General features: G+C 39.3%; 2 protein-coding genes across 4 annotated transcripts in view; both read left to right on the top strand.

Annotated features, from left to right (window-relative positions):
• The window catches only part of myo10l3 (myosin X, like 3), a 46,124-nt gene extending 38,306 nt beyond the window's left edge, over positions 1-7,818 (top strand). For 2 of the 3 annotated variants that reach the window (XM_053680621.1, XM_053680622.1), the window contains exons 32-39: positions 1,262-1,376; positions 1,612-1,909; positions 2,947-3,154; positions 3,278-3,414; positions 3,610-3,724; positions 4,048-4,491; positions 4,677-4,868; positions 6,536-7,818. In XM_053680621.1, the coding sequence (XP_053536596.1) occupies positions 1,262-1,376; positions 1,612-1,909; positions 2,947-3,154; positions 3,278-3,414; positions 3,610-3,724; positions 4,048-4,491; positions 4,677-4,868; positions 6,536-6,640 (1,614 nt within the window). In that variant the 3' untranslated portion in view covers positions 6,641-7,818. Of the gene's footprint in view, positions 1-1,261; positions 1,377-1,611; positions 1,910-2,524; positions 2,827-2,946; positions 3,155-3,277; positions 3,415-3,609; positions 3,725-4,047; positions 4,492-4,676; positions 4,869-6,535 lie in introns of those variants that run through there. The other variant, XM_053680623.1, reaches the window with a different exon arrangement.
• A 4,765-nt stretch (positions 7,819-12,583) lies between these two features.
• On the top strand, positions 12,584-15,239 carry pttg1ipb (PTTG1 interacting protein b). The gene is made up of 7 exons (XM_017469431.3): positions 12,584-12,731; positions 13,379-13,431; positions 13,737-13,845; positions 13,995-14,097; positions 14,254-14,319; positions 14,501-14,547; positions 14,650-15,239. Exons 1-7 carry the CDS (start codon positions 12,653-12,655, stop codon positions 14,691-14,693), a joined length of 501 nt encoding a protein of 166 aa, XP_017324920.1. The 5' UTR covers positions 12,584-12,652; the 3' UTR covers positions 14,694-15,239.
• The last annotated feature ends 7,216 nt before the right edge of the window (positions 15,240-22,455 follow it).

Below are 22,455 nucleotides of genomic sequence, written 5' to 3'. Positions count from 1 at the left end.
CAAAACACACCGTCCCCCTTCCCTCTGTGTCTTACACACTCTCCCCCTACACACTCTGCCACCAGGGGGAGCTGTGAGAACGTTGGGCTTCGTGGGGTGCTGTTTCCTCAGGATTGTTCATGAGAAAAGATGTTTGTGACTTTGTCCTTTTCAGTCAGTGGAGCCACGCCCACTTTCTCTCAGGAGTTAACGCTCCAGGGTGGAATGAGGTACAGCGCTGTGTGTCTTCTGCGTGGAACTCTTTGTGCTTTTCTGCAGTGTTTGCTTTTTCATCTTGTGCTGATGTGAACATGTTTATGTTCTTCATGATGATAGTGTCTGAGCAAACCAAAGGTCACACAATTACAGAAGTCCTGAGAACACGTAGGGCCGTTGAGTGTGCCGTGAGGATTTAATACCGAAATTACACCCATCAGTTTTCAGACCTCAGACATAACTACAGACAAACTGCTGCTGTAACCACAGTGTGTCACGCTGAAGTTTACGCTGTAAATACACTCTAAAACACACACATGCAAGATCATTCGAGGACATTATTAAATATATAATTATGACTCTATTCAGTAATTAATTATATCTTGCCAGGAAAAGGTGTTTTTTAACGTATCGATTTAAAATAATTTAAGGCTCATCTTAATGAGAGACATTGCTTATTTTGAGAAGTGAATCATTTTATGGATAAAATTATGAATTAATTCTCTTTCAAACCGTGGATACGATTTCTTTACAGGAGAGCGCATCTAATTAACACAAACACTGGCATTATGTTCTGGCTCACATTAACCCATGCTCAGTTTACATTAAAAGTTTGTGTGCAGCTGCTTTTGTTTAGTTCTTGTTTGTTTATCATGTCGTGTCACACGCGGTCAAGTCAAAGCTTTCAGAAAATTCCCAACTGCTAATTACAAGTTTCATGAGGACATGAATGCTAGCTGTTGTGAACACACTGTTATTTAGATGACTGGCTGTGTCTCATTCTCTACTGTCCTTTCAGTGTGGACAAACAGCAGTGGGCTAGTCTTTCATTCATACAGCTGTTTGTTTGTTTGTTTGTTATTGATTCTGTGTGGAACACACTCACTGTCCTCAATATCACCTGTAAGTTTCTTTACTTCTGTGTTTGTGTCTCAAACTCTATAGCATTTGGGATGGAGCCTTAATTCCACAGGTGATGTCATTGTATTACTGAAATGTGATTGGTTAAATGTGTGTGTGTGTGTGTGTGTGTGTGTGTGTGTGTGTGTGTGTGTGTGTGTTTCAGGAGAACAGTATGAATCTGGAGGCGGTGGAGCAGATGTACTGGAGAAACCCGATACTGCGATACACACAGCATCCCTTACACTCTCCACTACTGCCTCTGCCCTACGGAGACAGCCGTGAGTCCTCTATACACACACACACACTTTATACGTCCTCATAGATGGATTGATAGTGATATTTTAGTGTACTTTACACTTGTAGCATTTGTTAAAGCAGTGTTTGATATCATTAAAATTCCATTTGGAACACAGCCAGTCAGGTGTTCAGAGATGGATGCAGGTGCTTTTTAGGATGTTCTAAAAATGGGTTATACAGTTCTTCCTCTCTGTCTCTCTCTCTCTCTGTCTCTAGTCCATAAAGAGAAAGGTTACTCTAGTCTTCAGGATGAAGCGGTGAAGATCTTTAACTCTCTGCAGGAGATGGAGGTTGTGGCTGACCCCATCCCCATCATCCAGGGAATCCTGCAGACCTGTCACGACCTGCGGCCAATCAGAGATGAAGTCTACTGCCAGCTCATCAAACAAACCAATCACGTGCCTCAGCCACACAGCTCTGCAAGCCATGCCCACTGGCACCTCCTCACGTGCATGAGCTGCACCTTCCTTCCAAGCCGAGGCATACTGAGATACCTGAAATTCCACCTGAAGAGGTGATTACTCAGTCTACACACAGACAAACACTCAGGATGAAGTCTGGGTCATGAGCACCGGTGCTGATGTTGAGGCTGGGTGGATGGGGGTCTGGGCTGTAGGAGAAACAACTTCATTTGACTTTATTTATTCTGTAGGGCTTAGGGTTGCTCCTAAATGATTATTGCCAGAAGGGTCTGTACATGAGGTCCATCTTGGTCTTCCTGGTGAAAGTCATGAGGTAAAGATCAGTATGTCCGTGTGGCCTGATGTTGGTGGGTTGAAAGCTCCAAGCATTTGTTTACTCATAGCAGAACCAAGAGAGCCTTACTTTTATTGGGTTTGGGCAAGGTGCTTCATGCTCTCTGGAATCACCAGGTCATCAGGAGCTTGCTCTGACTTTGAGGTCAGGACTGTGGTTGTGGTCCAAGTTGAAGCTGGTGAGGAATGCTTACACGTCACACTGTAGTTCTTGCCTCCACCTTTAACAGATGGTAGAAATGTTGTGGTGCTCAGCAGCGTGTTTTGGGTGAGGTCTCCCTCTTCAGACCCATTGTGTCCAGGAAACACTGGAAGAAATGCTATAGCACAGTGGCTGATTTGTTCAGTGTATTTTTGTCTCCTTTTTTTCCCAGCATGCAGCTCTGTTGTCTGACCCAGTGAGCAGTGAGACATGGACCCAGGTGTCACAGGTGCAGATTGGAATTTATTGGAGTGAAACACAAAAACAAAGATTATGACCATGAAACAAAAGAAATGAACTAGATACGCATGGCAAGAAGATGAACACAACATGGATGAAGCAACATTCGACAACAACAAAAGCTAGACAAAGAGACACACAGAAGCCAGAACTGAAATAGTGGCACTAAGGAGGTGAAACAGGTGCAGGTGATCAGTGAGGCAGTGGCTGGTCATGTGATGTCCTGGGGCTGATGGGTAGTGTAGTTCTGTACTGTATTCGGTGCTGCCATGACAGTCAGAGGTGTGTGACACACACTGCATTACTATATAGTTAGTGTAAATATAATGCTGTAAACCTTTCCATTCGTTTCAGGATCAGAGAAAGGTTTCCCAGCACGGAGGTGGAGCGTTATGCTGTCTTCATTACCGACTCACTAAAGAAGACGAAGATGCGTGAGTGTGTACCATCACAGGAGGAAATCATTGCGCTGAGGACCAGACAGGAAATTACATATACCGTTTACTGTCACGGGGGCGGAGCCTGTAAAATCTCCATTAACTCACACACTACTGCAGGAGAGGTGAGAACAAATACGCACTGAGTACAGATTTGAATCAGTAATGAGTACACTACGTAAACATTTTGTGTAATTCTGGTAATTGTGTGTGTGTGTGTGTGTGTGTGTGTGTGTGTGTGTGTGTAGGTGGTGGAGAAGCTGATCCGGGGCTTGGCCATGGAGGACAGCAGGAACATGTTTGCTCTGTTTGAACACAGTGGGAGTGTGTATCGCGCTATAGAGAGCCGAGTCATCGTTGCTGATGTTCTGGCCAAGTTTGAGCGGTAAACACACGTGCACGCACCCGCACACACACACACACACACACACACGTGCAAAAGCACACACAGACACACTCACTACATACAATTGGACACCTACTTTATATTACAATATGATGAATTCATGTGATGGATCATGTTATGTTAGACAGTTCATTCTGAATTATGTGTGTTGTGTGTTGTGTGTGCGTTGTCCAGCTTGGCGTCATCAGAGCCCGAGTCCCAGTGGAAGCTGTACTTTAAGCTCTACTGTTTCCTGGATGTAGAGAGCACGCCTAAAGAGGGAGTCGAGTTTGTCTTCATGTTTGAGCAGGTCCGTGATTCTGTATTAGAAAAGTGATAACTCCACCTTTACAACTCCATGTTTACAACTCCAGGTTCACGAATCCCTCTTTACTACTCTGCATTTATGACTCCTGCTTTACAAATCCAGTATTCATGACTGTGTTTTACAAGTGCACATTTACAACTTCTCTTTTAATGACTCCATCTTTCCATGTTTACAGCTCCATGTTTATGATGCCACAATTATGACTCATGTTTATGATTCCATATTTACACTCTGTTTACGACTCCGTGTTTACGGCTCCGTGTTTTTGATGTGGAATGTAAGTGTCTCGTGTTGCTCCTCCTCAGGCTCACGAGTCATTAATCAGCGGTCACTTCCCAGCTCATGAGGACACACTGCGGCATCTGGCTGCTCTTCGTCTGCAGTATCTGCATGGAGATGCGACAGCAGTGATCTGGAGCCTGGAGAGTGTTTACCCTCTGAAACACATCCACAAACGCATCCTTCACTTCACCCGAGGACGAGGAGGAGCAGGAGGAACACTGGAGAAGCACCGTAGCAGCTTTCTGGACGGCCTGAAGGCAGGAGGATCACTGAGGAAGCAGCGCAACATTCAGGATGAACAGACGATGATGGACATGTGGGTGAAGGAGGAGACGGAGGGGACGCGAGCGAGTATCAGGGAAAAATGGAGCCGGCTGAAGGGACTGGATCAGCAGCAGGCCATGATCAAGTACATGGACATCATCACACAGTGGAGCGGGTACGGATCGGCTCTGTTCGATGTCGAGGTGAGCTACATCATCTTTAACCTAGTGTGTTAGAATTTGCGGTTTGCTAAGACACTAGAAAACAAACTGACAAGAAAATCTGGAAACTATGATGTTAGGGAAGTAAAAAAACAATTTGAGTTATCCAACACCACTATAACTGTGTGTGTGTGTGTGTGTGTGTGTGTGTGTGTGTGTGTGCACAGTCAAAGTGTGGTGGTTTTCCCTGTGAGCTATGGTTAGGTGTGAGTGCGGAGAGTGTGTCGGTGTATAAGAGAGGAGAAGCGAGGCCACTAGAGACGTTTCCGTATGAACACATTGTGTTTTTCGGAGCGCCGCTACCGAGCACATATAAAATCAGCGTAGACGGACGAGACCTGTTGTTCGAAACACCACAGGTAATACACACAACAGACACTTAACATATGTTTAACACACTAAACACACCATGCACACACCTATACAGTGCTGTGAAAGTATTTGATTTCTTCTGTGTTTGTGTAGATCTCATACTAAACTGTTTCAGAAATTATAAATTGGAGATAAAACAAAGGCAGTCTGGGTAAATAGAAAATGCAGTTTTTAAATGATAATGTTATTTGTTGAAGCAAGAAAGTTATCCAGTACCAACTGGGCCTGTGTGAAAATGTATTTGCCCCCGTAGTTACTAAAATCTATGAAAGTGAATTGATAATGGGGTTCAGCTAGACGAGACACAACCAGGCCTGATTACTGCAAACCCTGTTCAATCAAAACAACACTTAAATAGAACTTTTTCATCAGCATGGAGTTGGTTAAAAGGTCTTACCCAGTAACACCCTACAGCAAAGTTGAAAGAAATTCCAGAAATGATGAGGAAGAAGGTGATTGAAATACATCAGTCTGGGAAGGGTTACAAAGCTACTTCAAAGGCTCTGGGACTCCAGAGAACCACAGCGAGAACCATCCATCCATCCATCTTCTATACCGCTTAATCCTTTTCAGGGTCACGGTGAACCTGGAGTCTATCCCAGGGAGCATCGGGCACAAGGCAGGGTACACCCTGGACAGGGTACCAATCCATCGCAGGGCACAATCACATACACACTCACACATATTCATTCACTTTGGACACGCCAATCAGCCTACCATGCATGTCTTTGGACTGGGGGAGGAAACCGGAGTGGCCACAGGGCCACGTTGGGACTCGAACCCCGGATCCTGGAGGTGTGAGGCGAACGTGCTAACCACTAAGCCACCGTGCGCACAACAGTGAGAACAGTTATCTCCCAATGGAATAACTCAGCATGGTAGCGAACCTTCCCAGAAGTGTTCCACCTTCCAAAATTAATTCAAGAGCACAGCGACTACTCATCCAGGAATTCACAAAAGCGCCAAGGACAACATCAAAGGACCTACAGGCCTCTCTTGCATCAGACTATCAGAAAGACACTGGGGGGAAAATGGCTCCATGGAAGAGTGGTGAGGTGAAAACCACTGCTAACCCAGAAGAACATTAAAACTCGTCTGAATTTTGCCAGAACACACCTTGATGATCCTCAAACCTTTTGGAAGAATGTTCTGTGGACTGATGAGTGGAAAGTGGAACTGTTTGGAAGACAGGAGCCCTTTACATCTGGCGTAAACCAAACACATAATTCCACAAAATAACATCATACAGTCAAGCATGGTGGAGGAAGTGTGATGGTGTGGGGATGCTCTGCTGCTTCAGGGCCTGGGCAACTTGCAGTAATTGAGGGAAACATGAATTCTGCTCTCTACCAGGAAATCCTAAAGGAGAATGTCCGGTCTTCAGTCCGTAAATTGAAACTCGAGCACAACCGGATTATGCAGCAAGACAACGATCCAAAGCATAGCATTAAATGCTAGTCCTAGAAGTAAGTGAAAGACTGAAGTCCTTTTATCGGAAGAGTTTGGTTGCAGTTATTGCTGCTAAAGGCGGCACAACCAGATTTTAAGTTTAAGGGGGCAATTAGTTTTTCACATGGGTGATAGGTGTTGGATTTTTTTTGTTTGCTTCAATAAAATAATAAAAATAATAAAACTGTATTGTGTGTTTATTCAGGTTGGTGAGATCACGAAGATCATGAAGGCTTACATCAACATGATTGTGAAGAAGCGCTGCAGTGTTCGTTCCGCCTCCAGTTATGGGCGGGGCTGGGTCAGGTGACCTCCACTGGCCAATCACAGCCACAGGAAGTCCCAGTGAGGAAAAGCAGGAAGACGTCACACTGGCACACTGTGGGAGATATGTTAGATTAGATTACATTAGATTAGACACATGATAAACTGGACTGGAACACAGCCTGAGGTTAATGATCATGTTCAGGACAAACACTGATGCCTTACTGTCCTGCTGTTTCTCAACACTAATGCTAATGCTAACTTTATTCAGTAGAGTGTGTGAACTGTTTATTTATTATTATTATTATTATTATTATTATTATTACTGTGTCAATAATGAAAGTAGCATCAATCCTAATCACCACTGTAACAGATGAACCCGGTCATTAGTCTGCTCAGCTGCTGGCAGCTGCGCTAAAACACACACATTTAGCATGTAGCATTCATGTTAAATCACTTTTTCTTCTTTATGTTAATAAATTATTGTGTTTTATAACAAGTATTGAAAGTGTGTTTTCAAAAGACCGTGAGGTTTAGTTCTGTTACAAAAACAATAAAGTCACACTTTACCTCAGAAAACCTGCTAATTATCTATTAGCATCATCCCTACATCATTATGTTTATTTAATAAGTACTGTAATGGCGTTTATGTGACTGTACGATTAGCATAGCTTATTACTCAAGTAGGGACATAACACCACTCCAGGTTCCAAGTCAACATTTCCCTTTCAGCATATTTTATATATTGACACTAATATTTATTTATTTTTATTTTTTTTGTTTATAAATGGAAGCTACATTGTGATGTTCCATTATTTGTTGGCATGGTGCATATATTTTATTGCTACTCACAATGATAGAAAACATCTGTATTTTATAAATTTTTACATAAATATTTATTGATTCATTTATTCAATGTCAGTCAGCAGTAACAGCAATAGTTAAAGTGAATACTTTCATTAAAAATAAAGACTAGCAAACCAATCCTAATAAATGGCGAAGTCAGGGAGCACGCAGCGGTGATGGACAAACAGGTATTCAGAGGATGAGGCTAAGATCAGATATCCAGAAAACAAACTAGGGTCAAAACCAAGATTAGCAGGTACACACAGTGCTCTCCATTAATATTGGCACCCTTGGTAAATATGAGCAAAGAAGGCTGTGAAAAATTGTCTTTATTGTTTAACCTTTTGATCCTTTGTTAAAAATAAATTCACAAAAATACTCTGCTCTCATTGACATCAAACAATTGCAAACACAACATGGGTTCATTAAAAGAAAAATCTTCGTTAAATGTAGGTGTGCAACAATTATTGGCTCCCTTTTAGTCAATACTTTGCACTAGCTTCTCTTCTCCTATAATGCCTGATGAGGTTTGAGAATGCATGGCAAAGGATCTGCTTCATTTTAATATTTTTACCGGACATTGTGTCTGACAGTTTTTGATTTGATCGGACTTTTTGAATTTTGAATGTTCAAAAACCAGTATTTACCAGTTAACGGACACTCCGATATCTATATATATACACCACCGCGCTGTAGAATTCTCAATTCTGATTGGCTGACAGACGTCCTGAGGGGTGTAATTATTTCCAGTAAATACACAGCTAAAGTAGTTCCAGTCAGGTTTTGACCTCATTACAGTTCCATATCACGGGTTAACTGAGATAACGTGTGTGTCCATCGCAGCACACACACACACCCGCTACAGACAATTTTCCAGAAATAAGTAATAATTGATGACGGGACATTGTTTTTTTGTAATTATGATTGCTCGTCTTTATTATTGTTTAATATTTATCTGGCCTTTATTAGATAATTCACTTTTATCCTGTAATTTAACACATTTTATCCTTCTTTTTTCAATTATTCTGTATATATTGAATTTTTGTCCTTGTACATTTATGTATATTATTTGCAATAGTTATTTATTCAGTCTAATAGAATTTTATTCAGTTTTATTTTGTTGTTTTGTCTTTTATTTTTGTTTTTACACGACCCTTCCTTTGTACTTGATTTAGCAATGCAAATGTACAATTATTGTCATGCTAATAAAGAACATGAGATTGCAGTAACGAGACAGAAAAGCCAGTGAACAAGTATTTATTTATTTATTCATGTAATGATAAAAAATGTCAAACACTGTACACAAGTATCGAAATTTATTTGTTCTATTTTTATATTATCAGCATGAAACACTCTCTCACTGCGCATCAGTGGCTCGAACCTCCTTTACTAGCTCTAAAATGGCGGGGGCTTTTTATTTACTTTTATTAAGCATAAACAAAAGTAAACACACGTTTACAGCTGGAGGTTTGGGATTAGCGGAGGTTTGAGATGGGATGCGCAATAAATTAGTTCCACACACGAGCGTTTAAAGGACAAAAACCTGACAAATAAAAGTTTAGAACAATATATTGAGGTGGAAACTGTGGTATAAACTGAATAATTGACTCCGGTCCATTGTATTGATTGACTTTTACTTCTAAATTATAAATATAAGCTATGCTAACATATAAGGTTAGTTGTTACTATAAAACAAGTTAAAACATGCTAACAAAGCTAATAATGGGTCTGCTGTGGTTTCGCTACACACCTCCTTCTTCTTTTTCTTGTTTTAATGGCGGTTGGCAAACCAACTAAAGGTGCATTACCGCCACCTATTGGACTGGAGTGTGGGCAGTATATTGGCAGAAAAATAAAATAAAATGGAAAAAAAGTAATAATAATAACAATAATAATAATAACAATAATAATACATAAATAAAAGAAAATAAAGAGATAAATAACTATATACTAGATATTCCTACTAGATTACTAAAGTCTCTCACTTATCCCAGTATTTTTAGATAGTTTATTAGTGTATTTTCCTAGATATTTTCCCCAGCAAGTTCTCTAGTGTCATGTTTTGTTTTCCAATCTGCATCTCTAGCTCAGTTCTTTCCTCCTCATACCTTTTGCAGTCTAACAGAATGTGTTTCACTGTCTCTTGTGTACTGCAGTGTGTGTAGAGTCCAGTGGGGTGTTTTCCTATTCTGTTTAATGCTAGATTCAATTCAATTCAATTTTATTTGTATAGCGCTTTTTACAATAGACATTGTCTCAAAGCAGCTTTACAGAAATATCAACATGGTATACAGATATTAAAGGTGCGAATTTATCACAACTGTGCAAGCCACTGAGTGGCGACGGTGGCAAGGAAAAACTCCCTAAGATGTTTTAAGAGGAAGAAGCCTTGAGAGGAACCCGACTCAGAAGGGAACCCATCCTCATCTGGGTAACAACAGATAGTGTGAAAAAGTTCATTTTGGATTTATATGAAGTCTGTATGGCGTTAGGAGCAGCCGTAGTCCCACATTAATCCAACACGACCTATTCTAAGACGCGTAATTATCATCTCTTCCTTTGGGTTTCTGCGCTGCCTCACACTCATGCCCACTTGTTTTTGTATGGTATATAGGTGTTGTCCGGTGTCAGCTGTGTCCCAGTGTTCCTGCCGTATTTTATGTGGGTGTCCCTTTATAATGGTTTTGATCTCTGCTCTACTTAATGGTACTTGAATATCAACTGTTTCATTTTTTATCTTTTTTTTTTTTTTTTAGCCAGTACATCCACAGTTTTATTTCCTTACATGTGCATTACCCCTACATGTGCAGGAACCCAGAAGAAGGAAACATTCAGTCCCTTAGCATGGAGTATGAGAAGCAGATAAAGTATTTGGTAAACAATGTCTTGTCTGCATGATGTTTTCCCAGACTGTATGCTTGATAGTGCTGATAGACTGTCATCTTGGTGCTGATGATTTTTTTCCAACCACTGCAGTGCCAATAGGACTCCTAATAATTCTACAGTGTACACTGATAAATAATCGATCGCCCTTTTTTTGACTACTTCATACCGAGGAATGAAAAAAGCCGCACCGTTGCGGCCTGTCTCAGGCTGTTTTGACCCATCTGTATATATTAGTAATTTATCCTGATACTGGTCCATATAGTTTTGAATTATTATCCCTTGTGGTGATATTTTAGAATTCTCTTTTATTATTTGTTGTAATCTTGTATCTACAGATGGTTTTATGAATCTCCAGGGTGGTACAGTTGGTATCTCCACAATGGGGCTTACTTGTAGCTGACTGAGACCTGCATTTTGTGCCTTTGCATTTCCTAACCATCCAAAGCTATTAAAGTTAGTCCTATAAAACTCTGAGCATTCTTGTAAGATGGCTTTCGTGGGGTGCACCCTGCTATGCCCTTGTAGATTTACCCAATATGCCATCATGATCTTAACCCTCCTGATACACAACGGCATCTCTCCTGTCTCAACCTGTAATGCAGTCACTGGTGATGATTTAAATGCTCTAGTACAGATCCAGAGTGCTTGTGCCTGTTCCACATCAAGCTTTTTAAGATTTGATTGTGTTGAACACATATATGCTAGGCAGCCATAATCAAAGGCGGCCCTCATAAGAGCATGATAGATATTTATGAGTGATGCCCTACTTGCTCCCCAGTCTCGTCCTTACAGACATCTCAGAACATTATGAATCTTTTTACATTTGTTCATAATTTTATCAATGTGCGGACCCAAGGTCAGCTTCTCATCAAAAATCACTCCTAAAAATCTCACAGCCGTGACCTGTTCAAGATCTAGCCCATATAATTTAAGTGGTACTGTCTTATGACGTTTAGAGAAACATATACCTTGTGATTTTGAAATTGATAGTTTAAATATTCTGTATTCCGACCCCTAACCCAGAGTGCCCCATCATCCGCATAAAGCGACTTACCTATATTTTCTCTGACCTGATTAAATATGTCATTAATCATAATATTAAACAGTATTGGGCTACATACACTGCCTTGTGGGGTACCATTTTCCACTGCATACCTCTTTGAGTACTCTGCACCTACTATAAACTTCTATTGCCCTTCTGTTCAGGATGTCTAATACCAATTATATATCTTAACATTTATTCCTAATTTGTCGAGTTTAATTAGAAGTCCATCCTTCCAAAGCATATCATATGTCTTTTCAACATCAAAAAATACAGCAATTACACTTTCTTTGTTAGTCTGAGCTTTGCTAACTTCTGACTCTAGGCATAATACAGAATCCATTGTCCCCCTCCCTTTATGAAATCCTGGCTGATACGGTGAGAGAAGCCCTCTACTTTCTATATAGTGATCTAATCTATCTGTTACCATCCTCTCCATAGTTTTGCCTAGCTGTGACGTTAATGCTATGGGTCTGTAGCTTGCTGGATCTGACGGGTCTTTGCCAGGTTTGAGTATTGGAACTATAACTGCCTGTTTCCATGTTAGTGGGATTTTTCCTGTACTCAATACCATATTGAAGAGTCTTAATACTACATCAAGTGTAGTGTCTCTCATGTGACCTAACATGCTGTAGCATATACCGTCTTTCCTTGGTGTCGTTTGCCGTGCATTTGATGTGGCCCTTTTAAATTCAAATAGAGTAAATGGCAAGTCCAACTCACCCCTTGATGTAGTCCTTCTTTCTACTATCCCTGGATTTTGGGCAAGTGTCTGATCTCTACACTGCTTAGCTGTTGAGGATAGGTTTTTAGTACTGTGGATCTTCACAAAGGTTTTTACCAAAGGTTCTGCTTTTTCTGCATTGCTAAGCGCATTTATATTATTGCTACTTAACACTGGTATTTCTACACTTCCTTATTCTGCTAATTTTCCTAATTGTTCTCCATATGTCTGATAGCTGGGTTTCTCTTCCAATTTTATTGCATAATTGTCTCCAATATACACGTTTGGCTAATCTAATTGTTTTCCTAACTACTGCTTGTGCCCTTTTATAGTTAATCAAAGTTACCAGTGTATGGTGAGCTTTTAATTTCCCAAAAATCGTTATTTCTCTTTTTAATTACTATAAGAGTTCTCCGCTTCGCTACACACTTCCACTTCCTGGAGTGATGATGTTTCATTGTAGCCAATCACAGTCGAGGGGGGCGTGGTCTAAACTCTGAGGCGGGGTTTCCACACTACAGGCTGTAGTTAGCATGTTAACACAGTTAGCCTAGCGCACCATGGGGTCGGTTCGGGTTGTGTTTATGTTTTCTGCGCTGTTTATGGCTTTCAGATGGACGGATATTTCAGCACAGATCAGTAAGAAATGATTATTTTATTTTTAAATAAGCTATTTGAAGTTAGTTCTTTTTTAATAAGAAAAACACAGCAACAGGTTACTCTTTATTTATTTACATGAACTTTTAAACGGAACCAGTCACTGTTCGCTAAATACTTTAAAACTTTTAAACTGTAACAATCAGTCACAGTGTATATTTTAGCTGTTATGTCTTTAAAATGATTCATTAAAAATGTTTCATTTCTTAACTTAAACAACCGTTTTTTTTTAGCTTAAAAGCGGTGCATGTATGTTAGCTTAGATAACGAGCTATCTGTTTAAATTCTGAAGCTGTTTTATATAACATATTAAAGTTGTTGTGTAAGATAATAAACCCAGAGGTTCATGTGAGGTTTTCAGCACTGTAACAGGTAAAGGCTTCAGAGGGTGTTAAACTAATAAATAATTATTAATAAGTGTTTTAATAACTTTTATACATGTTTCTGTATTATTACAATGATTAAAATGTTTTAAAGTTTTATGAGAGCATAATAATCTCTGCGCCTGAGAAACACGGGTTTAATCTCGTGATTATCATACGTGTCACGTGATTGCCACACGCGCTTATTATGGTCAAAAGTAGCAGTGATAATTAATGCTAATCCGCATTCTCTGTTTTTTTTTTTAGATTGTATTATGAAGTCGAACACCAGCTGTGCAGAGTGTGTGTCCAATATCACAGTGAGTCACACATACACACACCTAATACACTGTAACTATAAGAAAACAGGTGAGCTAGCTAGCCAGTAACCTACGTTAACATGTCCGCCATATTGGAAAAGGCCATAATGGTAATGTACGTTTATAGAGATTTCTCGTGTGTGTGTGTGTGTGTGTGTGTGTGTGTGTGTGTGTGTGTGTGTGTGTTCTCAACCAGCTTTCACAAAATGTCAAATTGAAAGACCACATGAGCACTGAACATGAAGTGCATACTGATTATCACTGTGTGTGTGTGTGTGTGTGTGTGTGTGTGTATATACACACAGTGTTTATGGTGCAGCAGGACTCAGCAGTGTTTGGATTACCCGGTGCGGACTCTCCTCCCTCCGCACAGTCTGTGTCCCCTTAATGATGCGCGCTGGGGCAACTGCTGGGGTAACAGATACAGACACAGGTTTATCACACTGATAATCTTATTTGCCTTCAGTATCAGACAACTGATCTCTCACTCGCACTGTATGTATAGCAATAGTAAGTATAGACTGTGAATGGGGTGTGTGTATGTATACATATGTGTGTGTTAGTGAACTTCCAGACTCTGATCATTACGATGTGTGTGATTGGTGGTGTGATCATCATCTCTGTGTTCATCTGTTGCTTCTGCTGCTGCAAGTGTGAGAACTTTGGGTGAGTTTAACACACACACACCCGTGATAATGCTGATGTGGAGAGAGAGAGAGAGAGAGAGAGAGTGAGTGTTATATTAACACACTGTTATTGTGTTAATGCCCACATGCTGTCAGTTTGTTACAGATATTAATATTTGTGTGTGCATGTGCTCAGATCTAAGCGTACAAATGAACATGTGGAGAGAGAGGCTGAGATCAGACGAGTCCGACACGGGGAGAGGTCAGACCCTTACACACTCTCATAGTCCTGATGTTTGTGTGTGTGTCAGGGTTAGTCTGTTTACTACAGACTAACCCTGCTATTATTATTATTATTATTATTAGTAGTAGTAGTAGTAGTAGTACAGTAGAACAGGGGTTATGTAGAGTGTGATCGCGTTATTGTGTGTTTGTGACTGCAGGAAAGCAGAGATGAGATCGAGACATGATGAGATCAGGAAGAAATACGGTGAGTCTCCGTCACGTCTCTCTCTCTCTCTCACTCACTCACTCACTCACTCACTCTCACTACCCCCCCCCCCCCCCCCCCATGTCTGTTGTCGTGTTCTAGGTCTGATGAAGGAGAACCCGTACTCCAGATTTGAGAACAACTAACACAAACTCACATGCTTACACACACCTCTACTACTGGCGTGCTGATTTGCTGCTGAAGCAGTGTAAACTCTCTCATATTATTCTGTTGAATTTTTCTTGTTGTTGTTATTATGGTTGTTGTTTATTATTGTTATTTATGCCATGCAATGTTGCTGCAGTTTGTCTCCTGTACTGTGAAGGTGCCACATTTCTGTCTATATGAGAAATCCTTCTCTCATATTTCAGGACTGAAAGATGTTTTATTATATTTAATAATGATTATTAAAACTAATTATTTTAAATTAGTTTTATCACACACAAAGTGCCATCAAACTGAGGAGCTATTTCATGGGCAATCTGTACACTGATGCTTTATAAAAGGAGGAAGTTAAATATAAATACATTTCTACAGGCAGTGTGTACTGTCTTTACTGTACTTTAGATCACTTCACTCACCTCACTCCTGCATTTCACTTTAATTTTGTACATAGTTTTTCTGAAAGATTCTTTGATTACTATATGTATGAATATATATTTCTAAATAAACTGAACAGTGTGCTCTGTTTTTATTATTGTTTTGGACATAAAAATGAATTGTCAAGATATTCTACTAAAGATAAATATAAAATAAATAAATATATAGACTATATAAATAAATAGAATATATAATAATTACATGTATAATTCAGACTGAATGATTAAGAAAGATGACTGGATTAAACATTTAATTTATTTAATATTTTTAAGCAGAACCATTTCATAGTGTGTATTGGTGTCAGAGAGAGATATATATATATACATTATACACATTATTTATATATATATATATATATATATATATATATATATATATATATATATATATATATATATATATATAATGTGTGTGTGTGTGTGTGTGTAACCATTTTTACATTTATTCACTTAGCAGACGCTTTTATCCAAAGCGACTTACAAGTGAGAAAGATACAAGCAAAGCATTTTTATTAAATAAGTAAAAAGAATAATGTAAATACAGATGATTACACTTTTCTATTCTGTTTATTACGTTAGAAATAAAAAATTAAAAAGCTCAAAATTATCAAAGTTAATGTTTATCTTAAGTGCATGAACGTGCATTTTACCACGTGATTTTATTGCGTCCGATCACGGAGCTGCGCGTGCCGGTCTGCGCGGAGTAAGGGAAGGTAGTGGAGCGGTTTTGTTTTAAAAATGTCCGACGAGAAGGCCACGGTCAAGTTTAATAAGTTTAATAAATATAGGTGATAAATCCTTATTTTTCTGCCGTAAGATGTATTTTAATGGAAAGTTAAAAGTTAAAGAGTCAGTAAAAAAAAAAAAAAACCCGCTAACGGCTTGCTATAACACTACATTAGGACCTGTGCTAAGCTAATTTTATACAATCACTTTGTGTTAGAGAAATTAAACAAAGTTGTGTGGAATTATTATCAATAAAATATTAATCTTTCTATGGTTATACGTTCTAAGTGTTCCAAACAGCGTACTGTGCTGTTTATTAGCCTGAGTTAGCTCACACAGAAGAGGTTTGAGGTAGTCAAATAACCACAGTAACCATGGCCAGGTTCTCACATACTCCGTTTGCGGTGCGGGTTTTTCCCCGTGTCCATGTTAACACTCTAACCTGTTAACATGGACACGGGAAAACCCCGTAGAAACGGCACAACACCTGGTTCACACATCCTCCATGTGCAGTGTGAATGCTCTAACCGTTAGAGCATTCAGATGTGTGAACCAGGTGTTATGCAGTTCCTACTAAAATCAAAGTGCATTGTGGGTAATCAGTGCCTTTCACAGTGCATAGTGGAGTTTGATATTCTCCACTACAGCCTAACCAGTGCTCTGTGTGGTGTAGAGGGCGTGGTGTAGGGGCGTGGTGTAGGGGGTGTGGTGTAGGACACTAACAGTGTGGTGTGTCATAGGAGAGTGAGCACATTAACCAGAAGGTGGCGGGGCAGGATGGCTCTGTAGTGCAATTTAAAATAAAGAGACACACACCACTCGCTAAACTGATGAAGGCCTACTGTGACAGACAGGTAAATGGAGGTCGAAGACACGATCGATGTGTTCCAGCAGCAGACGGGCGGAGTGTGTTAAACACACACACACACACACACACACACACACACACACACACACACACACACACAGGAGGTTCAGGGACAAACTGATGTATTTAAGTAAATGCAAATGTTATACTTTTTTTTAAGTTTATGAAGTGTATACTTTATACATGTTATTATTATTATTATTATTATTATTATTATTATTATTAACTGAGTTTTATATTTTTGTATATTTTTGGTGTATTGTAAATATTAATCTTAATCTCTCATGTTCATTACAACCACAAAGTGGAGATTGTGGTGTGTGTGAGAGATGTCTACTAGGTGGTGCTGTTTAAAAACTCTAATCTGATCTCTCCTGACCGTAGCCAGCTTCACAGTTCCAGACTTATAAAAGACTTTATAAAATGTGTAGTTTTTAAAGATTCCAAAAAACAGATATGATATTTTTGGGTGGCTGTGGATCTTGTGGTAGAGTGGGGTGTCCACTCCATCTTTCTCAATCTCAATTCTCAATCTCAAGGGGGTTGTGGGTGAATGAGAAACAGTATAAAGCGCTTTGTAGAACTGCTAAGGTTTAAAAGCATTATAAATGCAGACCATTTACCATATTGTACTCTTTGTGTGTGTGTGTCTTTGTATGTGTTTTCATTAATTTGTTTTTTATTAGAAGTCATTTACACCCCACACACTAACCACACTAAAATAAAAAATAAAAAAAAACTTTTGTGTTTCAGAGATATGGATCAGTTACCATGACAACTTATTCTCAGAAATGATCTGGGATAAAGTCAGGTTTTAGTGGAGTTAAAGCCGAATCTGTGGTGTCTACACACAGCTCAGTGTTTATTCCATATCAGAAACCTAGTGCTGTTTTTACTAAACATCTCACTCTAGTGATTTATATAAAATAGTTTTATATGGATAATCTAAACATGTAATATTTTACTCCTTTTTTAAATGTCCAGTGTTGTAAGTTTTTTTAAAATATAGAAATATATTTCAGTAAAAATGTAATACTGATTTATAGCTGCAGGTGAAGGACTAAAATTAACTGCTGTTAGTTGAATTATTAGAAAATAACACACCCCTCGAGGTGGAAACACAGGCCGGAGCCGGTTATTCCGTTTATACCACACTTGCCACCTCAATATATTGTTCAGAAGGTCTATTTGTCAGGTTTTTGTCCATAAAACGCTCTTGTGTGTGGAACTAATTTATTGCGCATCCCATCTCAAACCTTCGCTAATCCCAAACCTCCATTTTATATCTGTAACAGAGCCACTGATGTGCAGTTAGAGAGAGAGAGAGAGAGATTCATGTGGTTTATACTGTTATTTAGCTTTCTACTCCTTACACATGTTTTCCCAGAGCATAAATCAGCCTTTTTTCAGTCATTATTTACTGTTTTTAAAGTCATGAAGTGTAGCAGCTCTGAAATAAATACCCTGCTTCAAAATGTGTATATAACTGATATATGTATATACCTATCCAGGAGGACTGGCTTCATTTAGTGCTGTATACTCATTTGGTTTAATCCATATTTCTGTTAAACACATTATATTAAACTCCTGATCAGTAATGGTTTCATTAAGAATAAGTGCTTTAGATGTAAGAGATCTAATATTTAACAGTCCTAGCTTCAGATCGAAGGTGCTGGCTGTGCATTCAGTATGATCTCATTTTATGTTAATTAAGTTAGTAAAACAAATTTTTCTGAAAATTCTACATATTTGTATTATTCCAATTATCTATAAAGCCCACATTGTTTTCAACCCCTGGACATCCAGCAGTTCAGTGACCATAACCTGCTGTAAGCTACATCCCCACGCCGCGTTGGGCCGAGTGACTGATTGTTTTGTTAAAACTTTCTGCAGCTGTTAACAGGTCAGTAGTTGAAGTGTGTGTTGGAGATTTACCTGTACAAGTAAGTGTGTGAAGAAACAATGTTTATCTTACAGGTGTGCTTTATGATGTCATGGATCTTGAGGTGACTTCAGTGTGTACCTTGTTGTGTTGAAAGCTCTTTATTACGTGTGTGTATAATGGCGTTGTAGACTGTGTTTGACTGTAGTTACTGTAATTGTAGTGCTGAAGTCTACAATTTCTGTTTTAGGAATTATGTGTATGTGTGTGTGAGAGAGAGAGCATGAGTGTGAATTTGTGTACTTTAGGAATTGTATTTTCAGGTCACAATGAAATAATAGTGACATTACATACAAAGGATAGGCGTACACAGGTGGGCATAAGAATAAAGGGGCGGAGTCATGACATGAGCTAGAGAAACCAGGGAAATTAAATTTCATTTAATAAACATCACCGTTCCTCTGTATTTGATTGGTCATGTGACACCGTTTCTCTGTATTTGGTTGGTCATATGACACCCTTTCTCTGTATTTGATTGGTCATGTGACACCGTTTCTCTGTATTTGATTGGTCATGTGACACCGTTTCTCTGTATTTGATGGGTCATGTGACACCGTTTCTCTGTATTTGATGGGTCATGTGACACCCTTTCTCTGTATTTGATTGGTCATGTGACACCGTTTCTCTGTATTTGATTGGTCATGTGACACTGTTTCTCTGTATTTGATTGGTCATGTGACACCGTTTCGCTGTATTTGATTGGTCATGTGACACTTTCTCTGTATTTGACTGGTCATGTGACACCCTTTCTCTGTATCTGATTGGTCATATGACACAGTTTCTCTGTATTTGATTGATCACGTGTTGTCTTTTCTCAGTAGTTGGTTAGTTCACACCAGCTGTACTTTGACTAGTTATGAGTTATTTTGTTAACATGCTACAGTATTGTTGTGATTAACCTGTTTAACTGTAGTTTATTGGTTACCATGTTTATTGTAATGCTAGTCATAAATAGAGGTGTAAATTTACCCGTATATATATATTTAATGTCACACAGCATGAGGAATTTGATTATCGTCCCAGCAGGTTATCTGTGTAATGGTGCATAGCAAGTTTGTGACACTGGGGGAGTGTGTGTAGGAGTTGATAAGATACTATAAAACAAGGAAAAGGTTTTTAAGGAAATAAGATGGCACCACTGATTGGGCACTAGTGTGTGTGTGTGTGTGTGTGTGTGTTCTGGCTCTTTAGAATCCCCTCAAATTTACTGCTCAACATGTCTGTACATGTACCCTGCGTGTGTGTGTGTGTCTGTGTTCTCAAACGCATGTTTGATGCTAAAACAGCGAACACACACACACACACACACACATAGATATAAACAAGACTGTATGAACACATGATATATAAAGATAGTTGCAAGTTCATAAGTTCCTGGTTACACAATATGTATATATTGTGTATAGACTCTTTGTGTACTGACTCTTATAGTATACATAGTTATATTTATAATCGCTCTATCCTGTGTCACCCAGATGAGGACGGGTTCCCTTCTGAGTCTGGTTCCTCTCAAGGTTTCTTCCTCATATCGTCTCAGGGAGTTTTTCCTCACCACCGTCACCTCTGGCTGCTCATTAGGGATAAATTCATACATTTAACATCTATATCCTGAATTGATATATTTCTGTAAAGCTGCTTTGTGATGATGTCCACTGTTAAAAGCGCTGTACAAATAAAACAATTGAATTGAGATAGTAAGAATTGCAAGAGTATGTAACATATGTGTATATGTATATATAAAGTGTATCATTTATAAACACTTAGCTAGCTATCCAAAGCACACTGCATGTTAAATAACAGGTAGAATATCTGGTGTATTATTTTTGGGACACTGTGAGTTTTAAGATATAGCCCGTGCCTGATGGTTCTTTTTGTAAATTCATCTTTTAATTAGAGAAATGTTGGCACGGTTGTGTTGTTGAGACAGCTCGTACAGAGCCAGTGTTTGTGGTGAACCACTGAGGTTCTGTCGGGCCGGAGATCAGAGCATGTGGAGGTACTTTAGAGTTCACACCCTGTCTCTGTGAGGAGATGTAAAGAGCGGAAGTGTTGGTCTTTAATGCAGCAGGTGTAAATATGTGAGAGCCCACATCAATCCCAACACTACACACACATGAGCACACACATTCACACTGGGGGGGAGCTGAAATTCCCCATAGCCATTATTTTCACTAACCTAGTGGTAAACACGGCCAAGCTATAAAGTGTCCCACCTCGCCAAACTGAGTGCACACAAAAAAACTGAGTGACCAAAAAAATAAATAAATAAATAAAAACAGAACACCTACATGTTTACATTCTTCAACACAGCTTCAGAGACTGAAAGTGTAAGAGTTAAAAATAAGAGTTTCAGAATGATGACAGTATGACTCGCTTTATTATTCAGTACCTACATTGACAATAATAATAATCAGGGTTTGGCTATAAAATATACCAAACTGTAAACATAATGTAAAATGATTAAATCCATTATTTACTCACCTCTTTACGTATCCTCTTTACTCACCCACCAACACAATGAGTGAGTAACGAGGGGATTAGTCAAAGAAACAACCAACAGGCCAAGGGGAACTCTCAACATGACCCTACCACAACCATGCTTCACTCCAAGGATGGTGGTCTGAGGGTGATGAGTAGTGTATAGGGAATGGAGGGCATGTAAACTCAGTAAAGGAGTTCCTCAAAGTGCTCCTTCTATCGCTCAACAGTATCTTCAGTAGAGGTCAACACTGCCCACAGTCATTTGTGCATGGTCATCCCCCCCCCGAGGTGTTTAATGGTCCGTCAGAACATCTTTGAGGCCATCCCAAAGTCGTTTCTATGTCCTCTCCAAACTCCTCCCATTCCCAAGATTTCTGTCCTTCAGCTGCTTTTGAAGTAGCCCTTATGAAACAATCACAAAATTGATCATTATCCATTGACCTAATGTACTCTGGTACCAAGTACACTTGTGACCAACCTTGTGTTTGAACTGTGCCCCCTAGTGCACAATTTGTTTTGTTATCTCTTTTTGAAGATTTTGCTTCCCCTATATCAATAGGGGTATTAAACTTTATTTATATGGAATTATATTTGTACAGAGACTTTTCAGAATCAGCACCAGTAGTGATGAAGAATTTACAGCTTTAACATGCATTTCATCTCACATACTTAGATCTGTTGGCTAAGTTGAGCTGACTACTCTGGAAATGTGGCTGATAAATACACTTCCTGTGTGGGCATGAGAGAGGCTTATCAGAGTGAGCTAAAGCTGGAAGGGCCATCAGATACACATGTCTCTTTCTCTCTCTCTTTCAGATAACATCTCATGGCTGAAGGTTGAAGGTGATTAAAAATGTTTGAAGGCTTTGATGTGTCTAGCTGAGGCGAAATTGCTTCCTCTGAATAAAAACACACACATACACACAGATGCAGTAGTGAAGCTCCTTCTGTATTTTTTCTCTAAAAGATATCCATTTTGTCTCATGCTAAAGAATACAGATTTGGTATGATTACGAGTGTTACTGAATGATGAGGTGAGCCCATGGGGTTGTGGGTAACAAATCCTCAGTCAGACAACGGAGATCTGGGTGTGTGAACATACAGATAAAATTTCCATCACAGTTTTCCGTGAGACTTCCTCTGGGCATAGGTGTGTGTGTGTGAGACTGTCTTTCAACATTAATACAGTCTACATCACACTCACAGTCACCAGCTACATCCAAAACCACATACATCTGCACTAAATAGCTGGCTGAAGCAAAATAGAATGATCGCTGTGGTACCTTCAAAGT

Source organism: Ictalurus punctatus, chromosome 6 (assembly GCF_001660625.3).
Source record: "Ictalurus punctatus breed USDA103 chromosome 6, Coco_2.0, whole genome shotgun sequence".
Lineage (NCBI taxonomy): Eukaryota > Metazoa > Chordata > Actinopteri > Siluriformes > Ictaluridae > Ictalurus > Ictalurus punctatus.
The sequence above is the reverse complement of the archived record's forward strand: the minus strand, read 5'-3'. Positions and strand labels throughout refer to the sequence as shown.